The sequence below is a fragment of the Orbicella franksi genome, chromosome 6, assembly GCF_964199315.1.
Source record: "Orbicella franksi chromosome 6, jaOrbFran1.1, whole genome shotgun sequence".
Taxonomy (NCBI): Eukaryota; Metazoa; Cnidaria; class Anthozoa; order Scleractinia; family Merulinidae; genus Orbicella; species Orbicella franksi.
Window position 1 is genome coordinate 8348456 of NC_138150.1, and position 27149 is coordinate 8375604.

At 40.5% G+C, this 27149-nt stretch overlaps 2 protein-coding genes across 3 annotated transcripts; both read left to right on the forward strand.

The window, feature by feature from the left end:
• The first annotated feature begins 820 nt into the window (after positions 1-820).
• Positions 821-5095, forward strand: LOC145490431 (uncharacterized). Its single transcript, XM_081469552.1, has one exon. It carries the CDS (start codon positions 821-823, stop codon positions 3818-3820), a length of 3000 nt encoding a protein of 999 aa, XP_081325678.1. The 3' UTR covers positions 3821-5095.
• An 862-nt stretch (positions 5096-5957) lies between these two features.
• LOC145491130 (peroxidasin homolog) lies at positions 5958-13531 on the forward strand. 2 transcript variants are annotated; one of them, XM_081470280.1, is made up of 6 exons: positions 5958-6343; positions 7948-8092; positions 9516-9845; positions 11023-11301; positions 11411-11704; positions 12470-13531. In XM_081470280.1, the coding sequence occupies exons 2-6, from the start codon at positions 8008-8010 to the stop codon at positions 12661-12663; spliced, it is 1182 nt and encodes a 393-aa protein (XP_081326406.1). In that variant the 5' UTR covers positions 5958-6343; positions 7948-8007; the 3' UTR covers positions 12664-13531. The 2 variants fall into 2 exon arrangements, with proteins under 2 accessions (XP_081326406.1, XP_081326407.1); XM_081470281.1 differs by lacking the exon at positions 5958-6343 and having other exon boundaries at positions 7901-8092; positions 11411-11679; positions 12470-12626.
• Positions 13532-27149: the final 13618 nt, after the last annotated feature.

Genomic DNA, 27149 nt, shown 5'->3' on the forward strand with positions numbered 1-27149 from the left:
GCTGGACACAGGAAGCACTTGCAGCTTGCTGTTAGTAGATGTTGCTGGAAGACTTGGTTTGGATGGTCCTTTGGAAAGTGTGGTCTTAAATGGAATTCAGAAAACATCTGAGCTTATGACAAAGCGTGTTAATGTACAAGTCAGCCGATTCAATGACTTTGGTACCCAATTTGATGTGAATGGAGTTCTTGTAGTTGATCACCTGAATGTGCAAGAGAAGAAAGTGAAACTTGATGAGCTACAAGAAAGATGGCCACACCTATCAGACTTGGAGCTGACTGAAGTCGCTGGGACTCAAGTCACTTTGCTCCTTGGTAGTGATGTCCCGGAACTTATTGTTCCCCTGGAAACTCGACATGGTCCAAAGGGTTCCCCTGTTGGTGTTCGCACTAGGATTGGATGGACTGTTACTGGTCGCTTACCTGGCCATATTCAAGAATGTGAATCTGTTTGTAAAGTTCATGTGGCGATTCCGGATGAGGAACTCAATGACACCGTAAAAACTTGGTGGCGAACAGAGAACTTTGGTTGTCGTTATGACAATGATACCCAGCGCTCAGTTGAAGATGAAAGAGTCATGAAATTCTTGAATGAAAGTACACGTAAGGTGGATGGTCGTTATGAGGTTCCTTTGATTTGGCGTGATGACAAAGTCGAACTTCCTGACAATTTTGCTGCAGCTGCTCAACGTCTGAATTTTCTGGAGAAGAAGCTTAATCGTAATCCCGAGTTGGCAGAAAGATACAGGAAAACTATTGACATGGATATGGAAAAGGGATAAATCAAAAAGCTTACTAAGGAGGAAGCAACTGCACCAGCCATGCGCAAATGGTACCTTCCTCACCACCCTGTTCTGAACCCCAAGAAACCTGAGAAGGTTCGTCGAGTATGTGATACCACTGCAAAGTTTCAAGGCTCATCATTAAACAGCCAACTTCTTAGTGGCCCAGATTTGCTGAACAACCTTGTTGGAATTTTCATGAGATTTCGAGAAGAAAAGGTTGCGCTTTCAGGAGACATTGAAGCGATGTTTAACCAAGTTGCTGTCCCAGAAGAAGATCAAGCTTCCCTTCGATTTCTGTGGCGTCAATCTCCTGAATCATTGACAGAAGTCTACCAGTATGTGCGTCACATATTTGGAGCCAAATGTGCGCCAACCTGTGCTAACTATGCTCTGTTGAGAAGTGCAGAAGATAATGAGAAGCAGTTTCCGAATGCTGCCTTTGCCGTAAAGCGAAACTTTTACATGGATGACTTTTTCAAGTCTGTTAAATCAAGTGATCAAGCTCTGGAACTGCAACAAGAACTTGTTGAAATGCTAAACAAAGCAGCTTTTCACTTGACCAAGTGGATCTCTAATGAGACAGAAGTGATCGAGCGAATACCAGAATCGGAAAGAGCGCCCTCTATCAAGGTTGTGGAGGAAAGCATCGTAATGCCTATGGAACGTGCTCTTGGTGTCGTTTGGGATACCAGCTCAGATTGTTTTGTCTATGAAGTGGTGAAGAGAGACATTGCGGACACGCGTCGGAAGATTCTGAGCTTGATAGCATCCCTCTTTGATCCGATTGGATTTCTAGCTCCATTTCTGGTCAGGTCAAAAATCTTCCTCCAGCATGTGTGGCAGTTAGGTATTGGATGGGATGATGCACTGCCACCAGAGTTTCTAAAGGAGTGGTCCAAATGGCAGGAAGAGCTGGATGGAATTGCACAGTTTCACATTCCCCGTTTCTATCGTCACATACCAGACAACCCGTCTGTTATTGACATTCACGTCTTTGGAGATGCCAGTGAACAAGCATTTTGCGCAGTGGCTTATTTCAGATTCTGCTATGTCAGTGGAGCAGTGCGATGTGCATTTGTTACAGCGAAGACTCGGGTAGCCCCGAAGAAACCCTTGAGCATCCCAAGGCTTGAACTGCAGGCTGCTGTTTTGGGTGCAAGATTGGCTGCTGTAGTGATTAAGGAACATGATTACATCATTGATTCCACCTATTATTGGACAGACAGCAGTACTGTGTTTCAGTGGATTCGTGGAGTGTCTAAGCGCCACGCCGCCTTTATTGCTAATAGAATTGGAGAGATCCTGGACAGCACCGAACCCAACCAATGGAACCACTGTCCTGGACAGATAAATCCTGCAGATGATGGCAGCAGGGGACTTCCAGTGAGCTCTATTACTTCTGGGAGTCGTTGGGTAAATGGCCCTGCCTTCTTACACTTACCTGAAGAGAGATGGCCAAAGGGAAATGCAAAGCTTGAAATTCCCAAGCCGTCCGATGATGACCCACAAGCCCAAGAAATGGCCATTACTTGGACTGGTGTGGTGAAAGGTTCAAAGAACGATTTCTTATCTCCAGCGAAATACTCATCTCTAACAAAGCTTCTCAGAGTAACTGCTTACCTGAAACGGTTTATATATAACTGTAAGCACCCCAAATCTGAACGTCACATTGGTTCTTTGTTGGTTGAAGAGATGGAGCAAGCTCGAAAGTTTTGGATCTGCGTTGCCCAAGCAGAATCCTTTCCTCAAGAAGTTGCAGTTCTCAAGTCGAAACAGCATGTTTCAAGCAAGAGCAAATTGGTATCTCTCTCACCATTCCTTGATGGGCATGGAATCATTCGTGCAGGTGGTCGAATTGAGAGAGCCGATATTCCATTTTACAGTCGTCACCCTATGGTACTAGCACCAGATCATGAGTTGACCCGTCTCATCATCATGAACTGTCACGAGAAATTGAAACATGAAGGAGTGGACCAAGTACGAAATGAGTTGAGACAACAGTATTGGATCTTACGCTGTCGTGCTACAGTGCGAAAGATTCTTCATCAGTGTTCTTACTGCAGAAGGCGAAAAGCGAAACCAGAAGCACCCTTGATGGCAAGTCTACCATATGATCGCTTAAGTGTTGCACCACCATTCTCGAAAGTTGGCGTGGATTTCTTTGGTCCTCTTAAAGTGAAGCATCTTAGAAAAGAGGAGAAGAGATATGGTTGTCTCTTTACTTGCTTGGTGACTAGAGCAGTTCATTTGGAGGTTGCATTTGACTTGTCAACCGATTCCTTCATCATGTGCCTTAGGCGGTTTATGGCTCGAAGAGGTAAACCAACTGTGATTTACTCCGACAATGGAACAAACTTTGTAGGAGCAGACCGTGAGTTACGTGAATGCATCGATGGCTGGAATCAGCATAAGATCGGCAGTGAGTTGAGCCAAGAGGGAATTCATTGGGTATTTAACCCGCCTGCTGCACCTCATATGGGAGGTGTATGGGAGCAACTCGTACGATCATGCAAGAAAGCCCTTAATGTTGTTCTACAGAAACAAGTTCTTACTGATGAGGTGTTGCTTACCGCCTTTGCTGAAGTGGAATGGGTTGTGAACAGTCGTCCGCTTGCTGAAGTCAGCTCGGATGTGGATGACCTTGAAGCTCTGACACCGAATCATTTCCTCATTGGAAGAGGATCTCTCAACTTACCGCCCGGTATCGTTGACGACAAGGAGTTGTCAAGTCGCAAACGTTGGCGACAAGCACAAGTGGTGGCAAATCATATTTGGAGTCGTTGGTTAAGAGAGTACCTACCTGGTTTGATTACTCGAAAGAAATGGACTCAACCTACTGTAAATGTCAAGGTCGGAGATTTGGTGTTAGTGGTTGATCGGGCAGTTTCAAGAGGTTTCTGGCCCCTTGGCAGGATCGTAAAAGTCTTTCCTGGACTTGACAGTATTGTAAGATCAGCAGACGTGAAAACGAAGTTTGGAGTAATGAGACGCCCTGTGACAAAACTTGCCGTCCTTGAAGAGTGTTCGACCAACTAAATCGGGCGAACACGGGGGGAGGATGTTACCGCCGAAGAACAGTATTTTATTTTTGTTTTATTTTGATCGTGACGTTTCGTGTCAATGACATGAAGTAGCTTGCAAAACTTTGTAACCACCCGGACGGACTCACGTGGAACTGATTTTGTAAAACTTGGACGTGTCTTTGGTTATTAAAAAAGTGTTAAAATCAAATTTGTTGTCGTTATGCGAGTTCATTGGGGACTAAAGAAGTAGCGGCAACAGGCGCACTGAATCACAGCAAAATATTTGTTAACCACAAGTGTCAATCACAGGGAAATTAACATCATCGCTTGCGCGCTTTCAATTTGATTACGTGTAGTCGTGAAATTTGCACTTGTACTTGTACTCGGCTGACTCGGGTGGACAGACGGATGTACAAATTGAGCAGAGCTTGGTCCTGGAGATGCAGCTGGAACGTTAACGTAGACTTGGGAACCGTAATAGTTGTACTGTGCGAACGGATCGTCATGGAGCATACCGAGGTACGAATCTTCCATGTTTATCGTTGATTGCGACGCAAATATAAATTTAATTTTGGCGGGCTTCGGACTGAAATACTCCGACTAAAAATAGAGATCAAATTTTCTTGATTGACATTCTCCTTCAAATCATGGCGTGTAAATTGACAAATCTGTCAGATTTCACGCCTGACAAAAATTTGTCCTGCTCCGTGGCAGGACGACGGCGTCTTTGAAGTTTGGTAAGCCTTGACAAAATTTGGTAGATCTAAAAATCACCGGACGCACTTGTCTAAGGGAATTGATAACAGATTTTTTTTCGCAAAATTAACAAAAATTTGCCCAGTACGTCTGGGCCCTAACTGAAACAAACTAGATATCTGCACTTATCAACAATCTGCATTTATGTTTATCAGTAAGATAAGCAACTGATAAATTATCTGCAGCTGGCTGTTCCACTTACTAGTACGTACGTCTTCCTGTTTCACGCCCCCGCTAAATCAACAGCAAAATATCCCATTTTGGACGCAACATGAAGTAAGTGTGTAAACAGGAACTTGCATCAACCAAAAGTAATGATGAGTGAAACGGGGAATCGAATGACGTTCACCCAATTCTTCAGCTTGACCTCCTTTGTTTCATGTTTTCCTTATGCCGCATTTTCATGCCCTTGAACATCAAGTGAAAGCTGGCCTACCCCCATTTCCAAAAATAAAATAAAAACCTATAATAATTCTCTTTCAGTTTATTTGTTTTCATCATCAGTCCTGCTTCCCCTTTTCGTTTTTCTTATTACGTAACTTGTTCAGTATCTTCAACAACTTTATCATTTTGAAGACACTTTTGATGTGGAAATTAACACGTGTTTACCACAAAGGGTACTGCACGCTTTTTTTCGCGTGGTCAGGTGAAATATTTCAAGATAATCCTTGTCTTTGTACGCATATAAATCAACAACAACATACCACTCGAGCCAAGCGGCATTGCGGCGAAGTATGACAAGCAGTTCGCGTCATCAAATCGTGTTTAGGATATCATACTTATTAGAAAGATGAGTCGCGCGAATGTTCCTTTGGAAGTGAATATAAATAGGGCGGACTGTAAAAATGAAAATGCGACGCCCGGTTGCTCAGAGAAACTAATAATATTTAGAAGCACTTTTACGGGCAATGGGTTTAGCAATATTAACATTTTATAGCACGTGACAGTGACGTGACTTGCAACAAGCAATATTTTGTTTGATGTCCCCGTAGGCGCCCCATACTCAGTCTGGAGATCTATTCTTACGTTTATTTTCTAATGCAAATAATTGAAATCTCTAGAACACTGACTTTGTTGTTTATTTTGCTTCATCTTAATGCCGACGCTACAATGAGACTGGAGGGTTTTGCGCTGCTACTCTGGACTGAGCTTCTTCCGGTGTCGTAAACTAGCAAAGAAAGGTGTGAAGCCCAAAATGTTTTTGCCAGTTGTTTCCGTTCTTGTTATTTTGTCAATGATACGCAGGCGATGAAAAATTGACTCTATAGACAAATTTTATCAATCATGTTATCAATGTAACCGTGTAAAAGGACAAAACTTATTTCCGATAACAATCAATAATAATCGATACCAATCGATGAATCAATCGTGAATTGTCGATTACTACTATCGGCAATGGATCCGGATAACACAACTTTTCTTCTTCATCAATTTCTATCGCGACTGCTATCGGCAATTGGTGTTAATCGAGATTGATATCGATTAATACCGTTAGTCGATTAATATCGAATATCGATTTATCGATTTACTTCGCCTGGGATTAATTAATTCTATTTATTTTGGGGGGTGACGCATGAGAGGTAAATATCAATCAAAGAGCAGTGAACTCGAACTAAGTGTGACGTATACACTGTTTGACTGCCGTGATGAAAACAAATTCAACCATCATTAATATCCCGGCATTGTAAGTTTTATGAATATTAAATTAATCAAGCAACACTTTCAATTTTGTTTCTCAATTATCCTGAGCTGAGGAGGACATATATGGTTAGAAGACCAGGTAAGCTAGTCATTTTCTATCCTACGATAAAGTTCTTATGTCTTGCTGTGAATGCACCGTCCGCAACTAGAGGAACGAGCCATTAATATAAAGGTTTTAGCGAGAATAATTAGCTACTGTTTGGTATCGAAAGAACACTGTGCAAATTTGTGATGTTTATACATTTTACGAAGAAACAATCAAACTTAGAACTGAGCCGTTGTTTTAGACTGCTAAAGGAAATGAACATGCATCCGCGTTCTTTGAGAGTTGACAACTAACACCGGCACTCAGAATAACTCAGCTGTGGCGGCTAAGTGATGCCATCTGACGAAGGGTTATATTATCGCTTCGAAACCGTGTTTCATAAGAAACTTGTTGCAGAAGTAGATTATAAGATAACAACTGTGAGAGGCCAGTGGGTTCTCTGCCGTTGACGAGGACACATAGGATAGCGGCCTAGGAACATGACTCAGTCGCTATTGACTACTGATTGTCAAGCTCAAAATAATGTCATAGTTACGTCATGTTATTTACTGCGTTGATAGTTGGATGCTAACAACTTCCCAACTGATTTATCATTTATCGGAGTTCATATTCATAGCTGTCAGCCAAAATATGAAATCAAACAGTAGAAAAGTTTTAAAACAGCAAAGAGATGAGGAAATCGCTTACGCAACAGACACAAACTACTATTCCGGGGTCACGTCAATAAATTTACATCGAATGTTCGGCCAAGTCTCTGAGACAGGAAAAAGGAATTACAAATCTGCGAGCCTGTTACTAACGATTATTTCAGAAAAAGATGTCCCATTCCAGACAGTAAGGATACACATTTAGGACCTGCTTGTGAATGGTGGATAGTCAAAACCGCCAGTTCTGTAATTTAGCGATCAAGCAAGACGGGAAGCGACTATTCGGGATAAATACTCGATCGGGAATAATTATGGCTTTTGAAGTAACATATATATGAAATCGATACTGTTCCAGAAACAAAAGCAGAGTTAAAACAACATGCGCTTAATTTAAAAAGACAAGTAAACTATTGTTGTCTGGGAGTGCTCTCCCATGTTGATAATTACATTCTTGTAGCATAACGTTGTTGTTTTAATTAATACAGGAACATCAGTTGTTGCGTTCAATGACAAATAGCATCCCGAACATTTTAGTGATGAAATGCATAGTACGTTGCTGATAATGTTAACTTAAGTGAATAATTAACCTGCGGATACATGGTAATAGAAAGTACGTGTACGGGTAAAAAAGGCTTTCGACTTCGCAATGCGAGTTAAATTAATGGTCTTGGTGAATGCATGATTGGTTGCATGCAATAAGAGTTAGATATCAGAGGTCTGCAATGGGTACACATGAGTGTTTACTTAGTGCATTTGCATGTTTCTTTTGCAAAATAGGTAAATCTGTATTAAGCATGTTAAGCATGTTAAGGCTCTGTAAATCATAGATAGTGCACGATAGCTCATCCAAAATGATTATGTAGCATTTGCATTAGTATCATAGAGTTCTAATATAAAAATCTATAGAAACACGGCAAATGACTATTTTTTTTTTGGCGGGGGGGGGGGCATATAAATTATTTTGCTCGTACTTTCCTTTTTTCTTCGTAGTTGCAGTTATATACAGCTGCAGCCCGTCATACATTGTTCCATTGATAGCTTTCCATCACAATGCTGCTACTTGGTTTGGTTTTTACAATTTTTCCCGGTCTTTTCTACTGCCTGGAATGCGTACCTTCGGATCAAGTTACTTACGGTAAGTAATAACAAACACAAAACCATGTGACAGAGGTAACTAAAGTTGTTCTAGGAAAATAGCATCACTTCTGGCTAGCTAGCGTGGCATTTACCTGTCACAAGTGTGTTCTTTTTTTTTATTATTGCTAAATCAAGACGTGGCTCTCTGGCTGTAAGATTTTATTCGATGCAACGAATTTTACCCTTTCATTAAACTGCCTTGTACAGACAACCAACTTTGAGACAAGATCACATACTTTAAGGCTTGTTTTCACTAGCGACGGAGTCAGAGTCATCATAGTCGGAATCGATAGAGCGCTTATGACTTAGTGAAAATCAAAAATCGGAGACGTTGGCGCAGTCAGAAGCTCGAAGGAATCGGAGAGTGAAGAATCAGAACATTCCCATTTCTTCTGATTCCGTTTACGGTTGCGTCGTTTATGATCCAGTGAAAGCTACATTGTAGAAGCTGGAAGCAGAGCTGAAGAACCAACCAATCACAAGGTCGACCGCGGAATCGAGCAGTTGAGATTAGTCTTCATCAGTTTATGCCTCGGAATCCGACAGTGTAGTTTTCACTAGATCGTAAGTGACGGAGTCATAAGCGGAATCGGTATTCTGCTTCCGACTTCGTTGGTTTGATTTTCATCAGGTCGTTTCACTGTAATCTGCACCTCTGATTACGACTCCGACTCCGTCGCTAGGTAAAACTAGCCTTTAGCCAGGGCGACGTCTTTTAATCCACACATTTTTGAGCAAACACATTGCCATCAAACTCGTGTAATTATTATGTGAAGCTGCTCCTACTTCTACTTCATCAATGTGCAATCTTAGCTTCCTCTGGTTTGTTCAGTATAGCGCAGATCGACTTGAGTCTTTGTAATGTTACTAGACCTAGCTATTTCTTGCCTGTAGCTAACCACTCTCAGCATCAGGCTGGGCTTTTGGACCTTCTGAACAGGGCCGGGGGAAGCAGGGACTGCTTCAGAGTCCCCCGTGTCATTTAACTTCAAAATCGTTTATCATATGGGCACCACTTGAATTCTAACAGTTAGGTATAACTTTTACTTATTCGCACGTAGTATGTCGAATGTAAACGTTAACTTCTTAATTTTGTCGTTGGAAATGGAATACATTGGAATATATTTCGATCATGTTTGAAGAGCCACCAAACCTATATTCAAAACTTGAAACGGGTTTCGCAAACGTTACAATGCGGGTTAATTTGACTTTTTTAACTGGTAAAAAAAAAGAAGTTATGGAAAAACAGTACCTTTTCATGCTTTTCAACTACGTGTTTTATAACAATTTGAAGTCTACCAACACTTTGATGATCATTAGCAGCAGCAGCAGCAGCAGAAGCAACAGCAATGGTAATGACGTCTTCAAAGGGTCATACATGTACATATCCTAGCTCTATAACTTTTCATTTTAAATTGCAGATCCTTTGGCACCTTCCCTAGGGATACGGGTGTTTTCCGATTACAGCAAACTGATACTGGCCGGTCACAATTTCAGTGTAGCTTGCACCAGTAACAAGTCTAAAGAATACCAAAATTATAGAGAGGACGCCCAGCCCCAAGAAATTAGCATGTTTTTTGGAAATAGTACGCCGAGAAAAGTGTGCGGTTCAGCAGGCGAGCCAAAAAAAGACACGAAAACGTGCACTTTGGTCATCTCTAATGCTACACTAGGGAGTTCTGGCTACTATAGTTGTATGGCAACGAACTCATGGAGGTGCACCACAGCCACGATCTTTGTAAAGGTTGAAGGTAATTCCTTTCCGTTGTGACAAACATTAATAATATGCAGCAATATTCCCAAATGAATTTTTTTTTTCCTTGACTCAGAAGATGACTTCCGCTCAGGTCGTCGCAACGTTAGTCAACAACAGTTCTTTTCAGAACTACCCTCACCCAGACGATCACACTATACGAACTACTGATACTCCTGGGTTCAAACCATTTACTATGTTATGTTCACCTGGACGACAGAGCGAGCGCGAAATCTCGTGACTCTGAAGAAGACCTCCGCTCAGGTTGTCGAAACGTCAGTCACCAACAACAGTTCTTTTGAGAACTACGCCCACCCGGACGATCACACCGTGCATACAAACTAATAATAAGCAGCATGCATGATCGCGAAGCAGTGTTATAACTTTGTTGCCTATTAACAAGCGCCCGATTTGGTAACAACTGAATTTGGGAACAGAGCAGTTAAAAATCCCCCATTTCAAATTATATGCGTTAAAAATCTGCTCGTGCGAACGATGTTTAGGATTAAACTAAAAACTCACTCTCTCACTTCACTGACTCGTTCGTTTGTGATTCTTCACAACTTGTAAATTAAATTGTAAGCTCACCAATCATAAAACAATTCATATATGTCTGGGTGCTGCACTATAATGAGAGCTAGCCTAACACGATAACTCCGACAAGCACATGAACCTGCCGGGAACTGTCGTTAATCCATCCGTCTCCTTCGAATAGATGTAAAGTAAAGGTAACGTCTGCACACCAGCCAAGGGGCCCATCAGGCCGGTACTTATCCCAGTTTCTTTAGCATAAAGCGACTAGGATGTGTATTTCTACTCCCCGCCCCCTCTCCATAGATGGGATGCTAGTCCATCACCGGGTTACCTCCAGCATTAAGTTCGCCGGTACCCATTTATATCTGGGTGGAGAGAGGCACCGTGGGAGTAAAGTGTCTTGCCCAAGAACACAATTCAATGTCTCCGGCCAGGGCTCGATCCCAGACAGCTAGATCTGGAGACGAGCGCACTAACCATGAGGCCACCGCGCCTCCCCCTCTAATAGATGTAAAAAGTTAGGTAGACTTTTAAAACCACGATATTTCCTATCATTCACCGATTGACTGCAATCATAGCAATCATAACAACATGAGCTCACCGAAAATTAATTTTAATTTTCTTAAATGCTGAATTTCTAGAACCGTCTCCACCAAAGGTTACAATTTATCCAATGGGAAAACAACTGATAATTGCATCCGGACGCCATTTTAACTTAAGCTGCGAAGCAGAGGGGGCTCCCCCACCAAGCATAACTTGGTTTAAGGATGGAAGTCGCATTACGAATACCTCAATTAAACATGTCAGAGGAACCTCAGTTATGGCTTTTACGCCAGTCCGACCAGAAAACCGAGGACATTACTGGTGTGAAGCAAACAGCACGGAGGGACGGACGCAATCGCCTACGGTATTTTTAACAGGTATTACAAAAAAAAAAAAAAAACTGACAACCTCGAACATATATCTGAGCTGTGTGAACTGGAGTATTCTTTCATCTTCCTAACTATTCTTTTCTTTTCTTAACCGCAGTTAAGAGGGGGCCATATTTTGTCATACATCCTGAAGATGTTTCAGTTTATGAGGGACAGAACGTCACTTTGTTCTGTGGCGCGGCCGGTTTCCCGGAACCAGTGATTGGTTGGTTGAAAGACAATGTGTCGATCGGCAACTTCTCCTCGGTTGGTGGAAACTCGTCCCTGGCTTTACGTTTCGTAGAAAGGCAAGCCACTAATGCCAAGTACAGATGCGTCGCCAGGAACTCTTTGGGCAAAACGTTCTCTTCAGAAGCGACATTGACGGTATTAACTCGACAAACAACAAGGAGTAAGAATTCCATGGCCATCCTGTAATTCAATTACCTACATGCAATAGAATAGCAATGAAGCAAGGCTGACAACTACGTAGAAAAGTTAACTCGACAACGACTTGATAGAGTCGTAGTTATCAGCCTGGCTGATTGGTATTATATTTCTATTGTTGGTCGATCAGATCTTTTATAGATCCTACGTATCCCAGCAGCACTTTCGTTTGCGGTCCCATACCACATTTGTAATTACCTAAGCCGGTAGCTATCCCTTGAAAGTTGTATTGCAGTGGGAAGTCCATACAAAAGTTCGTAGAAGGCTTGACATTGGCCTTAAAGGTTTCATATTAATAATACCACTGTCATACATCGTCTTTTAAAAAATAACTGAGCTACTACGCGCGCTGTCATTGGTCGATAGGTGTGTTTAGATGAGAGTATGTAAACACGTTTGCGACGTTTTAAATTCGCGCGTATTTTTGAGAATATTATTTTATAAAAGCACGAGGCTATGTAAACACGGAAAAAGTGCTCTATTGCTTAAGTCCAGGACGACCACTCCATTCCTCTTGTCCTGTTTGAGCAGGGCAATGGACTTGTCCTACTTTAATTTCTTCAAAATGGGCAAGATCTTGTCTCATCTTGTCTTATCTTGTAAACGTTTACATTTCCTCTCACCGGCCCTCTCAAACTGATGTCAAGATCTTACGCATTTTGAAAAAAAATGTTTTATTGACATGTTCTCAGAGCTGCCTTAGTCTGACGTATACTACCTTTTGTTTCAGACAACGCCAATGAAAAACCTTCGTCGACAGTGTTCAATCCTGCATGGGCATGGCTTGGTGCTGTAGTAGCAATACTGCTTCTGTCGACGGCAGTGGTGGTTATAAGGAAATTCAAGCACGACAGACCTAACACGACAAATGAAGATGACCATGCGACACAGAGTGAGGTCATCACTGGTTATGCACGGTTTTGAAATCGCCATTTCAGTCATAAAACATTCAGCTCCAAAATCTGGACGGCTAGCGGCATATACCACATGGAAGCTGTTACTTACAAAACTTAGTTGAAAAACAACAACAACAACAAAAAGTATATAATTATAGCGTCAACACCGAACACATTTTAACAGTGACTCAATTTTAACTGACTTGAATTTGCTTTCGTGTTGACGGTGTATGTATGTATTTATTATTATTATTATTATTATTATTATTATTATTGAGGTCTTCCATTCGTGGTGCTCTTGTTTTTGTATAAATACCGATATGATATTATATTATAAGAAGAAAAAAAAAATAGCTTTACAATTTCTCACGCTCCTCCATGCTTACGTTGTACTTTTGAAAAGTTTCACTGACAAGGAATTACGACGTTGTCCGTGGTATTGAGTTTTGAAGAGTCAGCGCTACGTAAATTTGCTACTTTTAATCGTCTCTAACAGATATCCTGGCTCAAAGTGTATTCATACATTGTTAGTTTATCAGTCTCAGACAACGTAGTGACATCACAATTGATGACTAAGTGAACTTGGCGCCGAACACGTTACAGTAATCTAGAATCAAAGGAGACCTATGGCCAAACTTGTGGATTAAGTAATCTAGAGATTAAACATGTTGGTGAACTTGCAATTATTGGTGTATTATTAAAGGCTGTTGAAACAAGCTGATCTCTTACCATGCAAGGTCGGACTTATCTCACAAAGTGTAGGCTTTTTTGTTGGCACCCATATTACAAACACATACGTCCAGAATAGCTAGGGTGGCAAAATTGTAGCTGAACATGAAGAGGTAAAGGTTCTTGGGTCACATATGACAGTCCTTCCCAAAAAATCATAGAGTACCCCCCCCCCCCCCCACAACACACACACACACACACACACACACACACACACACCCAGATCTTGATGTTGATGTTTGTTTGCCAGCTGGGAAAATTTGCATGTATTCAAGTCGTACGAGCTTATAGACCTTATCAATTGCACTTCACTTAAGGCTATAGGTAAGGTTTCTTATCAGATAGCACTTCTTTTCCGCTTCGAACCGCTTGTCTCTATATAGGTTGTACGTAAAATACGTCAACAATACGACGTCCTAAGGCTTATAGTTAAAACAATATTTCGGCTGGCCTCAGGTTTAGATGTTATTTAATTTTTAATATAGATAGGACCCTATGTGCGCTCTGATTGGTCGAAAACCCATCTTTATCAGAGTATAAAACATAGAAATAGCGTGTTTTATTGTTTTTCGCCACATTGCCTCTATATCATAAATCAAATGAAGAAGCCTAAGCCGTGTCTTACACTGTGATAAAACACGCCGGACATTTGGGAACACTCGAGAAATGTAACAAACACGAGCCGCGGGCGAGTGTTTCCTACATTTCCTTCGTGTTCTCAAATGCCCGTCGTGTTTTATCACAGTGTAATACACGGCTTAAGCTTCTTTATTTGTCAAATAAACATGAAATTACAATATTATATAATGGTGCCGATGTTTGTCCTGTTTTCAATGGCTGTTTCCTTCATTCCTTCGTTTCGCTCATATAAGTTCATTAAGGTATACGAATAAGACACTTTCTCATGTCACTTTCCAGCAAACAAATGCTCATCTCCCGGTCATGTTTAATGCCTGGACGAGTCAAATGCTTATGAAATTCAGCCTTCGAGTTGGCCATAATTATACTAATTCGAACATTCGAAGCCACCTCCACTTCAATTTAGCAAAACACCTAATAATGGTTGTGTAAAACAATTCGGGCTGGCACCATGCACGCTTTGAGTAGTAACCGCGCAAACACGAAGGCGAGGCTCGCGCTGACTGTACGGTAAATATTTCAACATGACGTCGGGCTTGGTTACTATTCCAATATGGTGTTGGGTTCGGTTACTATTCCAATATCGCGTTGGGCTCGGTTACTATTCCAACATGGCGTCGCGCTCGGTTACTGTTCCAACATGGCGTTGGGCTCGGTTACTATTCCAATATGGCGTTGGGCTCAGTTACTATTCCAATATGGCGTCGGGCTCGGTTACTATTCCAACATGACGTCGGACTCGGTTACTATTCCAATATGACGTCGGGCACGGGCGCTTTCGTTCGGGCCGACTAATTACGAACAGCGTCTACACCTGAGTGAGTGAGTGACACATTTATATAGCGGAATCCCCCAACAAACGCGTTTCTACGCTGCGCGTATCCACGAGTTTAAAAAGGGCAGTTCGTATTTGAAACCAGCCTCGCGACAGATGTGGGCTAAAGAACCTGACTAGTTTTAAAAGCAATTGTATTGTGTAGCCCCCTGTGTGTGTAGTTCTGAGGGGAGAGCTATAAATAATTAATCTGCACCGATTTGTTTTATTTTTATTTTTATTTTATTTTTATTATTATTCTTAACTTACTATCTTACCAATCGTTACCCGATCATAACCAATGCGGTTACCCTATCGTTACCCTATTATAACCAACGCGCATAACGCGGTGACCTGATTACAAGTAACAAACTTTTTAAACTAGAAAAGCTCAATTCTTTTCTGCAGTTTCAAATATTACTGATATATCGTTGCGAACTAGTAAACAAAAGGAAGCTACTTTTAGAGCCAATATAAAAGCAAGACCATGAGTTTTGTTATGTCTACTGATAGACGAGTTTCACAACCAAAAACAAAACATCACGTCTATGTTTGGATAGCTACACCTCTGAATAAGCGATGTCGGAATTATCGTAAAGGACAGGCTTTTTACCAGCTTTAGTTTCTTTTTGATTGGATGAGAAACAAGGTCCGCGGATCCGGATGGCGTTTATCACGAATGTGAAATAGCTGCGCGGTTCCTGCACTGCTACATCCCAGAAAGTCGTTCTGGTGGGAATTACTTTCGAACAACACGAAATTTCCGTACAGCCATGGAATGAGACGGTCATAATCAGTCAATGGATCCTAAAGAGGCAAACAGTGATGAGTTTTATCAGTCCAAAAAGATCATTAAAACGCGAAAGCACAAGAAATTACTTCATCTTTGAAATAAAAGTGTTATGGTGAAATTTCCCTTGAATTTATGTTGACCACATAATTCTGTCTCTATACTTACAAGCGTTTTAATTTAATGAGGGGCTCTGAAGTCTGAACAGCCTTCCCCTACTCCCCCTGTCCCCCCGATCTGTATAGGAGATGACAATTCTGAAGAGTACTGTAGTTAATGGGAGGACTTGGGTCAGGAAATAACGAAAGGTGAGTATTTTTATTATTATTATTATTATTATTATTATTATTATTATCGTTATTATTATTATACAAGCGAATGTATGAAAGATCTTATATTTGAACTACGGAGAAAGTGTCAGAAAGGTATGAAGACCCGATTGATCATCGCAGTTGTATACACAACAGTAAGAAGTTGCAATTGTGAAATTAAAGCCTGAAAAAAAATTGAGGTTTGAACGGGATTCGAACCCATGACCTCTGTGATACCGGTGCAGTGCTCTATTAATTGAGCTATCAAGCCAACTGGGAGCGGGTCACTTTGTGAGCTCGTAATATACCCGTGGAAAGTGAAAATACAAGTGTATACGTGAAAGATCATATATTTGAGCTGCAGAGAAAGGGTTGATAGCTTAGCTGGTAGAGCACTGCACCGGTATCGCAGAGGTCATGGGTCAAATACGTGCTTCATAAAGGTGATGGTGTAATAAAAATTGTTATGTTCACAAAACAAAGACCAGGCCATAAAATAGCTACTGCATGTATGTAAAGCAGCGTTAAATAGCTTCTCTGAATTTGCACACGGATATAAAAGCTACAATTGTAGCATCAATTAGTTTGGTGTAGAATTAGTGACAAAATGATCATGATGCAATTAAAATTTAGAGCCATGCAGGATTTGTTCCCCTTCAAATTCACCCATTAGCCGCCATTTTGAATTTCATCCAAGCGAAACGTGACGTCACACTGGCGGTGATGACTCAACCAATGCTTTGCTTAGAGACGCCCCCTCCCTCCTGCCTACAGGCTTATACAGCCCTTTTTTTTCTGGCAATTTGCCTGCTTTAGTTATGATATGCTTTATACTACTCAAGTTTTATACAGAACGGGGTTGTGATGGGATGAATCGACTACTTCGATATATACTTTTCAATGCCTAACTAAACCAAAAAAACAAAAAAAATTAGGTTCTAACGCTTTTCCAGGTGGCCTGTTTCATGCTCTCGGTCAGTGGACACGATCAAAAAGCGGGCAGGCGACGAGCGGGATCAACGACGAGCGAGATCCTTTTATTTCTCTGAGCCCGCTCATCGCTTGCCCGCTTTTCCGATCGTCCCACTGACAAGAGCCTGGAACAGGCTATTGTCGCTGTTCATGTGACTTTATCATTTTCCATAATAAGAATTTACCAATCCTTCTGAAGTTTTAGTTTGATCAGATGTAAGACCTTTTAATAACTTGATGTTTTGCAACGTTTAAGCTCGACAGGGTTCCTCATTTTGAAATAGGGCACGTTTGAATTTCCAAGTTTATGCGTTGTGTGACATTAAAATGGCGGTCCGATAAGGCTCTCGAGTAGTCAAAAAGATAAATAATTGCTCAAGTTTTTACTAACTAAACAGTTGTTGCTCTATAAGAAGTGTTAATTTCAACGTGTCGGAGCTCTAGAGTAATAACTTTTCGTTTCAATAGCAAAACTCGATGACAGATGTTTCTGTTACTTTACGGCCGCCATGTTTGTGTCCCTTCGAGGGGCACAAACATGGCGACTTCATACAAAGCTCTATAAATCTGAGAGAAACACTTCTCCGAATAACGGGAGAATGAAAAACTGCACAGACCTAAATCTTGGCGAGGGTGTTTATATATTAAACATCTTTCATATCCCAGCTTCTTCACTTAATGTATTGAATGGTCATGATTTTTATTTTTGATGGCGTCACGCTGCAAACCAGCCTTCTCAACCATGTGGGGTCATCATCCCTGAAAGATTGGGCGCTTTCCATTCAACCAAAAATTCTCGAAGTTTTCGAAACGGGGACAATTGGTACGGAAATTTCTAGGGAAAGGTTCCAGAAAGTTCGAAAATTGTTGAATTTCCGACAAAAAGAATCGTTGAACCAAAACTTCCGGAAATTACGGGATGAAAATCAAATGGAACGTATGGAACGGAAATTTCTAGGGAAAAAAAATCGAGAATTAGTTTATACTTCAGGAGGTTGTCCTCTTTTTTGGTAAATTATGTACGATAGCAATTTTCTATTCAGCGCTAGTTCTTTTGACGGCGATCTCAGCGAGTTGGAAATCCTAGGCGAAGATGACGCGACGCGCATTCGAAAATGGATTAATAATTTACCTTAGAATCTTGCCTCTTGTCTATCGATAAATACTAGTACAGCTAAATATGTCAAGAAAGCGTTTAATTCCACTAAAACAATACGACCCCGTGGTGTACTTGTCTATTTTTCGTTGTTTTACATAGGTTAGCTAAGAAATCAGTGTACGGAGATTTATAACGCGTGCAGAGCCATTGTACCACCCAAAAAAATCTTTTGTTTCGCGGCGTTTTCGTTGCTGTTGTGAATTAAGAGCTTCTGCCTGAGAGACCGGGGCAGACTTGGAAATGAAGATCGGCCGATTTCGCTTAAAGCTGGTACACAAAGTCGCTATGTGGACTTACGTAATATGCCAAAGTTTCAGGATCAACGACCATTTTTTAGTCGAGTTCTGGATATCAGCCCCTAAGGGGTCCCCAGAGGCTGATTTTCAGTGTAATTTTGGCCAGTTTTCAATCTCTCTTTTAGCAACGTGCAATTGATTTCAGACAAAAACAAAACCATATTTGTAATGCACTATTCCTGGGCGTTTATGGGTGAAAACATTAGCCCACGGGAATTTTTCGTTAGCACGTGGCTGTTATCACCACTTGGTCCTATTTGAGGCACATGGGAAGCAACCGGAAATGGCCTGTTTTTCAGACCGCATATTTTTCATGCCCATGTTTTATATCGCGAAGTCTTAGTATCCTTACAAAGTTCAGCCCTTAGTTTAGTAATATCAAGAAAAAAATACTAAGGTTGAGGCTTTTTTACCAAGAAAAAACTTGCAAGAAAATAACTAACCAGGCCACTTTCGGTTGCCGTTAATCAAAAATTTTCATTTGACTTTTTAGGACCGATCAGATTTTGTTCCGGCAACGGTTATAAATTTTGTGGAAGAACTCTTGAAAATTACAGATAATGGAGTCACTGTGAAAAAAAACATAGATACACCTAACAATCCATCTCTTGCCGGTTAATCACAATGCACCATTGCATCTTTTTTGGTCCAAACTACAATATTAAGTTTATTCAACCCGTTCAACGAAACAAGTCTGTGGCCCCGAGTAATGGAGCGCTAATTAATTCAGGGAATAAGCCGCCAAGCTTTGTGATCCCATTTCGTATCATAACCCACCTGTCAGGGAGTTCTTTTCTGAAGAAAACAACTTATCAATCACTCTAAATGCAATTGCAACGTCTCTCGTAACACTACTTTAAAATCGCTTTGAACCTAGTAAGAAAATTTCGAATAGAATTATAGCTAATTGTCTAATACAAAATGCAGTCTCGCTCTTCGAGTCCATGCGCAAAGTGTCTGGATAAATTCACTTACAAAAAACGCTTACCTGGTTCAGGTTTAGAGGCATGCCTCTTTCTTATAATGCCTTAAAAGTTAAGCAACGTTAAAAACCTTAGCCTCAGCGATAAATTGGTCGTGAGTGCGTTGTTGCGAGCAATGAAACTTCAGGTTGATTCATACCGTACATGGCGACGCTACGACACGCCAACTTATCTGTAGTTTGCTGGCTATGATTGACTTGGAATTCAGTTTTTTCTCGTCTAGATTCGTCTCCTTGATACTGCAGAGAATGACTAGGTATAAAACTTGCTCGAGAACCTAAAGAACGAATGGATATGTCACTGAATATTTATTCACACCGTAGTCCCCCCCTGCAAACATCCCAGGTATTATAAATTGACGACGTTCAAGACGGTCCGTTTTCCCCGCCAAGTCGCTGAATGTCTGACCAAATTACCAGAAACTTACTCATTGGCACATTTTCCCTTTCTCTCGGCATTTTCCTTTTGTTGCTTTCTCAGTCAGTACACATCCAGACTAAATCGGTGTAGAGCGTATATCCAAAGATAAGACAGGGTAGGAGTGGATTTCCCTTCAAAAACTACTGCTTATGGCACCCCTAGCTGTAGAATTGCTGGCCCTTAACTCTGATTTCCATAGTAAGAAGCGATAATCCCTAGGATGATCATGACTAGTATGCTTGCTGAGGTGGTAAGGTAAGTCGTTACCAGGCTCAGTGCCTCATCGGCTGCTAGAGCTTAAATTGGTTACTGCTCTTCTTCCCTGAGCGGGATGATAATCACCGGCTCCCATTTATCCATCTGGGTGGAGAGAGGCATTGTGAACGAAAATTGCCTTTGCCAAGACGACATGGCAGCGCCCTAGTAACCAGGAGCGCTCGATCTGGAGTCCAGCCCGCTAACCATTAGGTCGCGGCCGTGCTATGCGCTAGGCAGTTGCCAGTTTTGTATAGAATCCGACTGCGTTACTACGTTACAGGTTTACTTCAGTCTGTCGTAAATTGATGAAATGCAACCGCGAAATGAATATATGGCCAGCACGTGGACATCTTGCCGGCTGGATTGTTTATTTACAAGAAAAGAAACTATCTGCGATCAATTAATTAAACTTATTAAATCTATTTAGTCTGTAAGTGAATTTGTTTCATTCGAGTGTGCTTCAAAGGCAGAGGAGCGAAAGTCTGGCTATTGCAATTTAGTCTCCTGGAAAACTACATGTAGAAACATGAGTATACGGTGTCCCTTTTAGAAAGAAGATGTCATATGCGGGGCATGAGATAACAAGCCATCAGAGCCTGCTGTGACTCTCCCAGTAGCGATATTAGATCGAGATGTTACCCACCTGATGGTCAAATTAAAGTGGGCGCTGGTGGTAATAAACTGGCCGCGTCCCACAGAGTTGACAATTTCTCTAAATGGAAGTTAAAGTATGAATTAAAGAAGATTGTGATTTGCCCACGTCACCGCCGAAATTCACCTGTTTGCGTGACCAAAGTGGGGCATGTCAACACCCTTTCAATCAAGGAGAAAAAAGAAATTGAAGAAACCGAAGAAGATTACCGTTGACGTTTCAGATAGAATATTTTAGGAGTTCGGCATTGTGATATCTACTGCATCCCTTAAGTACCCTAGGGTAGAGTGACTGCATGCATGTTCATCAGACATAAATTCATTTTTAACAGAGAAACAACAACAACATGTTATTAAGTGTAGATTCTAGATCGTGGGTTTAAATCCCATATGGGACTCGGATTTTTTCGAGTATACGTTTCTCCCACTGAGAATTTACACTTAAAGATTTTTTTACACGCTTTAATGTCTTAAATTCGTTCCACTTGTTCAAGGATCGTTCTTCCATCATCATCTGCATACATATTTGAACAAAATATCTCTAACTTAAATTGTCTATCCATCCACAATTCAATTGTCAACATTTTCGACGCCATATTGGATGTTGTTTCACTTAAAAAGTCGAAAGGGGTTGGAGATGAATTAAGTAGTTTCTCATGTCCAATATTAAATCACAGCGGAGACGCTTTGCGTGTCATGCTCAAACAATGTAATCTCCAGGCGAAAATAGGAAGTAATTTGGCCCCCTATCGTATCACGAGGCTTACATACTTACAATCTCTATCATAACGATGGTATTCGTATTTAGAATTGATACCAAAGAGAAGCAAAGACCGAAGCTTGAAGGAAAGCACCTCTGGGTATGTCGTAGTTAAGTCGAAAATTTCGCTACCACTAGTCACACAAGATATTTGTGATCTTCTGGCAGAGAGAAGGAGAAAAACAACTCAAGGCTTAAAATTCTAATAATGGTGAATAGTCAGCTATGAAGGCACTTTACATTAGAATGTCATAAATTCCAAAACATCCATCATATTGAATCCTCAGTCTGGATTTCATGACTATTCCATGAAGTCAAAGTTTTTACCAATTATAGCAAAATTAAAAGAGAAGAGAAAGGGTACTAAAGGAATGAAAAGGTGCAAAAAACTATATTTGTCCCGAGAAACTTGAAAAGGTCAATAAAAACAGAGAATTAATGAGCTGAGAAAACTTAAACTTAAGGTAATTATGCCTGACAAAACAAGGCTACCATGGAAACAAGGCAGAGTCCCATAAATAAGGCGTTTTTGGGCTCAGCTTTTCCCACCTAACTTATACACTCAGTAAACAACTTTTTTCATTATATTTTGATTACTTTTGTTGTTATCAACGTTTAAATTTTCCCCCTCATCACCTTCCAGTCCCCAGGGTACAGGGTACAAATGCTACATAAAATTTAGTTTCAAATCTGTCAGTAGGAAAATTAATTTCTAGTCTATGGTTTGTAAATATATATTTCCTTTTTATAATTCACTTCGAGATCATTAATTGTATGTTAATTTTGCGGCTAATGTCTAAAAATCTCTCCTAATAAGGAATTAAGACTTTGGCAGGAACTGCGTAGTAGGTAATTTCTCTTGAAGTGTTTCGTAGTAAAAAAGCCTCAACCTTAGTATTTTTTTCTTGATATTATTAAACTAAGGGCTGAACTTTGCAGGGATACTAAGACTTCACGATATAAAACGTGGGCATGGAAAATATGTGGTCTGAAAAATAGGCCATTTCCGGTTGCTTCCCCATGTGCCTCAAATAGGACCAAGTTATGATAGCAGCCACAAGCTAATGCAAAATTCCCGTGAGCTAATGTTTCTACCCATAGCAGCCTAAGAATAGGGCATTACAAATATGTTTTTGTTTTTGTATGAAATCAATTGTACGTTGCTAAAAGAGAGATTGAAAATTGACCAAAAATTGCACTGAAAATCAGCCTCTGGGCACCCCTGTGGGGCTGATACCCAAAACTCAACTCAAAGAAGGTCGTTGAACCTGAAACTTTGGCATATTACGTAAGTCCACATAACAACTTTGTGTACCAGTTTTAAGCGAAATCGGCCGATCTTCATTTCCAATTCTGCCCCGGTCTCTCAGGCAGAAGCTCTTAATTTGTAAATTCTGTAAGGTCTTCGCTTTTGTGGTCTAAAAGTCACGATGCCGGCGCACTTGTATTCTGTTTGCTTCTCTGTTTGCGATTTAAGCCTCGAAGTCATTGAATAATTTCAAGTGAACAAACGTTTGAGACATTTTCAATTTTGGAGGGAAAAAGCTGGAAAATTATGTTCCTTCCACCCCAGGAAATTTTCGGAAATTTACACCGGAATTTTTAGTCAAATGGAAAGCGCCCATTGTCCCATGTCGAAAACCGATTAATTACGTAAATAATATAATGCTCTTTACCTCCCCTACATCTTTAAGAACCACTGCTTTGGTGCCAGGATGGATTGACAAATAATATGTTTTCCCACTTGATGTCTGGAACTTTATGGACACCGAGGCCGTCGGGTACACTGTGGTATCTTCAAACTGTGTCGGTTCTACATAAGATAAGAAAGATCATTGTTAATGTTTGGTGGTCTTAACTCACATAATAATTAGCCAGTCTTTCAATCAATCAATCAATCAATCAATCAATCAATCAATCAAAGTAACGGTTTTTACTTAATAACTCAGATATAAATTGAAATTCCAACGTTTTACTCTGCAACTGTACAAGATCATCGTCTATCCCGCTTCAGAAGCAAACTCCGGGCCAAGTAGAACAGCCGAAAGTACGCTATTGATCTCACAGATCCCAGCGATCCACGTTCTTAGAAATTACAGAACAAGAGCAGTTTTTGTGAAGGATAAGGAACCCCGTGCGGCATAGAAGAAAGCAAAGTGCATACATCGCTTCTTGGAATTGTTTCAAAATAGAGTCGCAAGCTAGCTTGAAATTGTCTATTGCTAGTTTGTCGAGATCTCTTTTGTGTGCTGTTATCTTATTTTATCGCTTTAATCGACGGACCAACTCTCCTTTTAGCGAGAGAGGGAAACAAAACATTTTATGTTGGGGCCTAATAAGGAAAATAATGTTGAAAAATAACGGCAAAGGGCGCCCATACAAGCGACGTGGCTGCTTGTTTGTTCGAAATATAAAGAAATATATGGGAATATTAAAGAGTCTTATTATCGTAAACTGATATCGAGTAATGTCCATATTAAAGCTCAAAACAAACGTAGATCTACCTGAGGAGAAAGCTGAGGAAACACTCGCCTTTCTATGAGCTCGAGATTTCTATCGCGTGATAGTTGATGAGGGCTCAGCCCGAGTCAACGATCGGGCGATAGAAATTGAGAGCGAATCGAGATCTAATTATTTTTGTATAAATCTGCTAGTCGTTCAAAACTTTATCTAAATCCTTTTCACAAACACTTCTAAAACGCCAAGAAGCGGCGCAATTTTGTTGACAAGTTCACACTTGTACGCCACTCACCATCTATCACAGAATAGATAGCCAGTAGCGTAGCCAACCAGAGGACGGCATTTGTGATAGAAAGCTACTAGATTTATACTAAAACTCGATAGTAACACAGAACTAGTGCGAGCTGTTGACGTAATAATGGCACGAGCAGAGAAAATTTCCATTTTGATGATCAAAGTAAACAATTTGTTCTTCTTATTTTCGTCGCGGTGTTTTCTTAAAGAAATAGAAAACATGCCCTCCGTGTTTCTATCAAGTTATAAAAACACTCGTGAAAGTTAGCGCGAAGCGCGCGGGCCACAAATCGAAGAGGAAAAAACGAGGATCCGTAACTTACAGTATGGACCGAGAAAATAAGGTTAGTAAGATATTTATTATATCTTATACCAGGTGTCTGACGGGTTTGGGAAAGACTTCTATTCACAGAGAACGGCCTCAAATCTCTGACGAACCTCGAAAGCTAAGTTAGTCAATTTGAAATCGTTAGTAGGTTTTAATACACAATTTCAGAAGTAAAAGAAATTTTTAAACTTTTACCTGCTAAAAATGTTAAGAACACTTGGCAATAAATCACGAAACATTTTGGCAACAAAAACAGCTTTAAATTTTTAGCGGGCCGAACTGTAAATTACGGCCCGCTAAATTGAACAATTACAGCGCGCGTACTAACTGATAGATAAAATAAAATATTTTACATGACTGGGCAAAAGATAAGGTACAAAAAAATCTTGTCGAGGAATTGAACAGGTACGAGAAGCATAGTTTATCAGGAAGAAGAAAGATAAAGCCGCTTCCTTTTTAGAAAATGACCGAGAAAAGATAATCGAGCAATCTCATTCGGCAGTCGAACAAGACTAGACCAAACACAAAATTGGTCTTGGTAAGCCGAGAAAAATTGCTTTATCTCGAATTTAACAAGCCCAATAAACAAACTGTTTATTAGATTGATTATTTAAAAAAAAAGTTCATCTTTTCTAAGTCTCAAAATAATTGTTGACACACTGATTGATGTCAGGAATGAAACATCAAAACCACTTCTTAAAATCAGTTAATAATATAAACATATTACCTTGCTTTTCAATGCGAATGTCCCAGTCCGTTTCAGGGCACAGCAGCGAGCAAAGTATAGCTCACTACAGCTCACGGACAACTGTATCGCAGCTAAAAGGTGTCTCCGACACTATTTCAAACTGATTTGAGAACCACCAACAACAGAGGACATAAATTTCCACCATCACTAACGCTCCTTCCATTCCAAACTCGAATCGAATGGCCTCCAGGTTGACCGCAACCGCAAGTTTTCCGAGGGTATTTTTTCAACTCCTGCAATATTCAAGGCAACGTCCAAGCTTTTCGGCTCACAGGGCTGCTCTGATAACAAAAACTGATTTGACTTATTCAGCATTTTCTTTAAGATTTCGCTGTTCAATTCTGCTTTCGCTGTACGTTTTCATTCCGCGAGAAGCTACGTTCGAGTCAAGTTTGACAGTGGCGTGATTTTCCTCGACCAATCACAATTCTTTACTAAGCATACCAACCAATGAGATTGCTTCATTTTGTATAGACATGTACAATAGATTTTTTCAAATGGCTTTTTTCGTGTTCGCCAAAGTTGGCAAAGGCCGGATTTCGAGTTTAATTGTTAAAAAGCTGGAGTTTAGATGAATTTAGCGTACGGTCATATTGGTTGATTTATGGTCACGCGGCAATAGCTATATCGCTAAATCTAAATGCCGCCCGGCGGACAACCAATAAGGAACTGTTACCCGCTCTCTCACTAACCAGAGGTTACTTTAACTTCTTCTTGACTTACAGACTTTACACAAAACTCTAGCTATATAACAAAACCCTTAATTACTCCTCACTAGGGAAAATTGGTCTAGCGAAGCATCGAAAATTCTCGCAAAAAACAACACTTGAACTGTTTTCGAAGGGACCAGTAATTTATTTCTACATAATGTTCTTATTTTATTTCCGAAACAAAATAGCTACATACACCTTGTGAAAAGATTGTTCAGCTTACGCTGAACACGTTTTGTTTCTTTTTGGACAGAATAGGTTAACGTTAATGAGCTACTTGAGCTAAACATAAAAGCTTTGAAGTTGTAAGGCTTGTTTCTAGCCTGAGAACACAATCTGGTTTCCGACTGCTGTTTCAAGTCGCACGGAAAATGACCCATTGCAATCACAGGCTATATGTGTGTAAGCTTTGCAATACACAAACTTTGTGTATGTAAGCTTTGTAACACACAAGGCTCTAACATATTACTTTTATGACACATAATACGTTCATACCTTGGCTGAATGATCCAGAACAATTGATGAAAAGTTGTCCTTTATCTTGTGATAACTTAAGTAAGGAGTCTCCACCATTACTAACCAGACTCCAAATATGAAAGTGACCATTTCTTGGTACCACCTGAAAGAAAATAAAAAATAAGCAAAACCCAAAGAACAGAAGTAATGTCATTGCAATTTGCTTGTCAATTAAAGAACAACTTTACTTGTTTACAGCCCTGCAGCTGTCATAGAGACCACTAGATTATAGCTGTTGTTACCAAGCCCACATATTTCGACGTAAACTCAGAACTTTATACTTTTTTAGAAAACAGTCCTAAGAAAATACGCGCGCTGATTGGTTAAAAATCGTGTTTCTATAACTCGATGGAAACACAGAACTAGCACGAGCTGTTGACGTAAAGATGGCGCGAGCAAAGATAATTTATATTTTGATGATCAAAGTAAACAAGCTGTTTTTCTTTTTTTCATCGCGGTGTTTTCTAAAAGAAATAGAAAACATGTTCTCCTTGTTTCTATCGAGTTATAGAAACACTCGTGAAAGTTTGAGAGAACGCGAAAAAGCTGTGGAAACACTTGCCTGCGGCTCGTGTTCCCACAGCATTTCTCGTTCTTCCAAACCTCGACTCGTGTTTCTATAACTCGATAGAAACACGGTACATGTTTTCTACTTCTTAAATACTACCTGGAGATA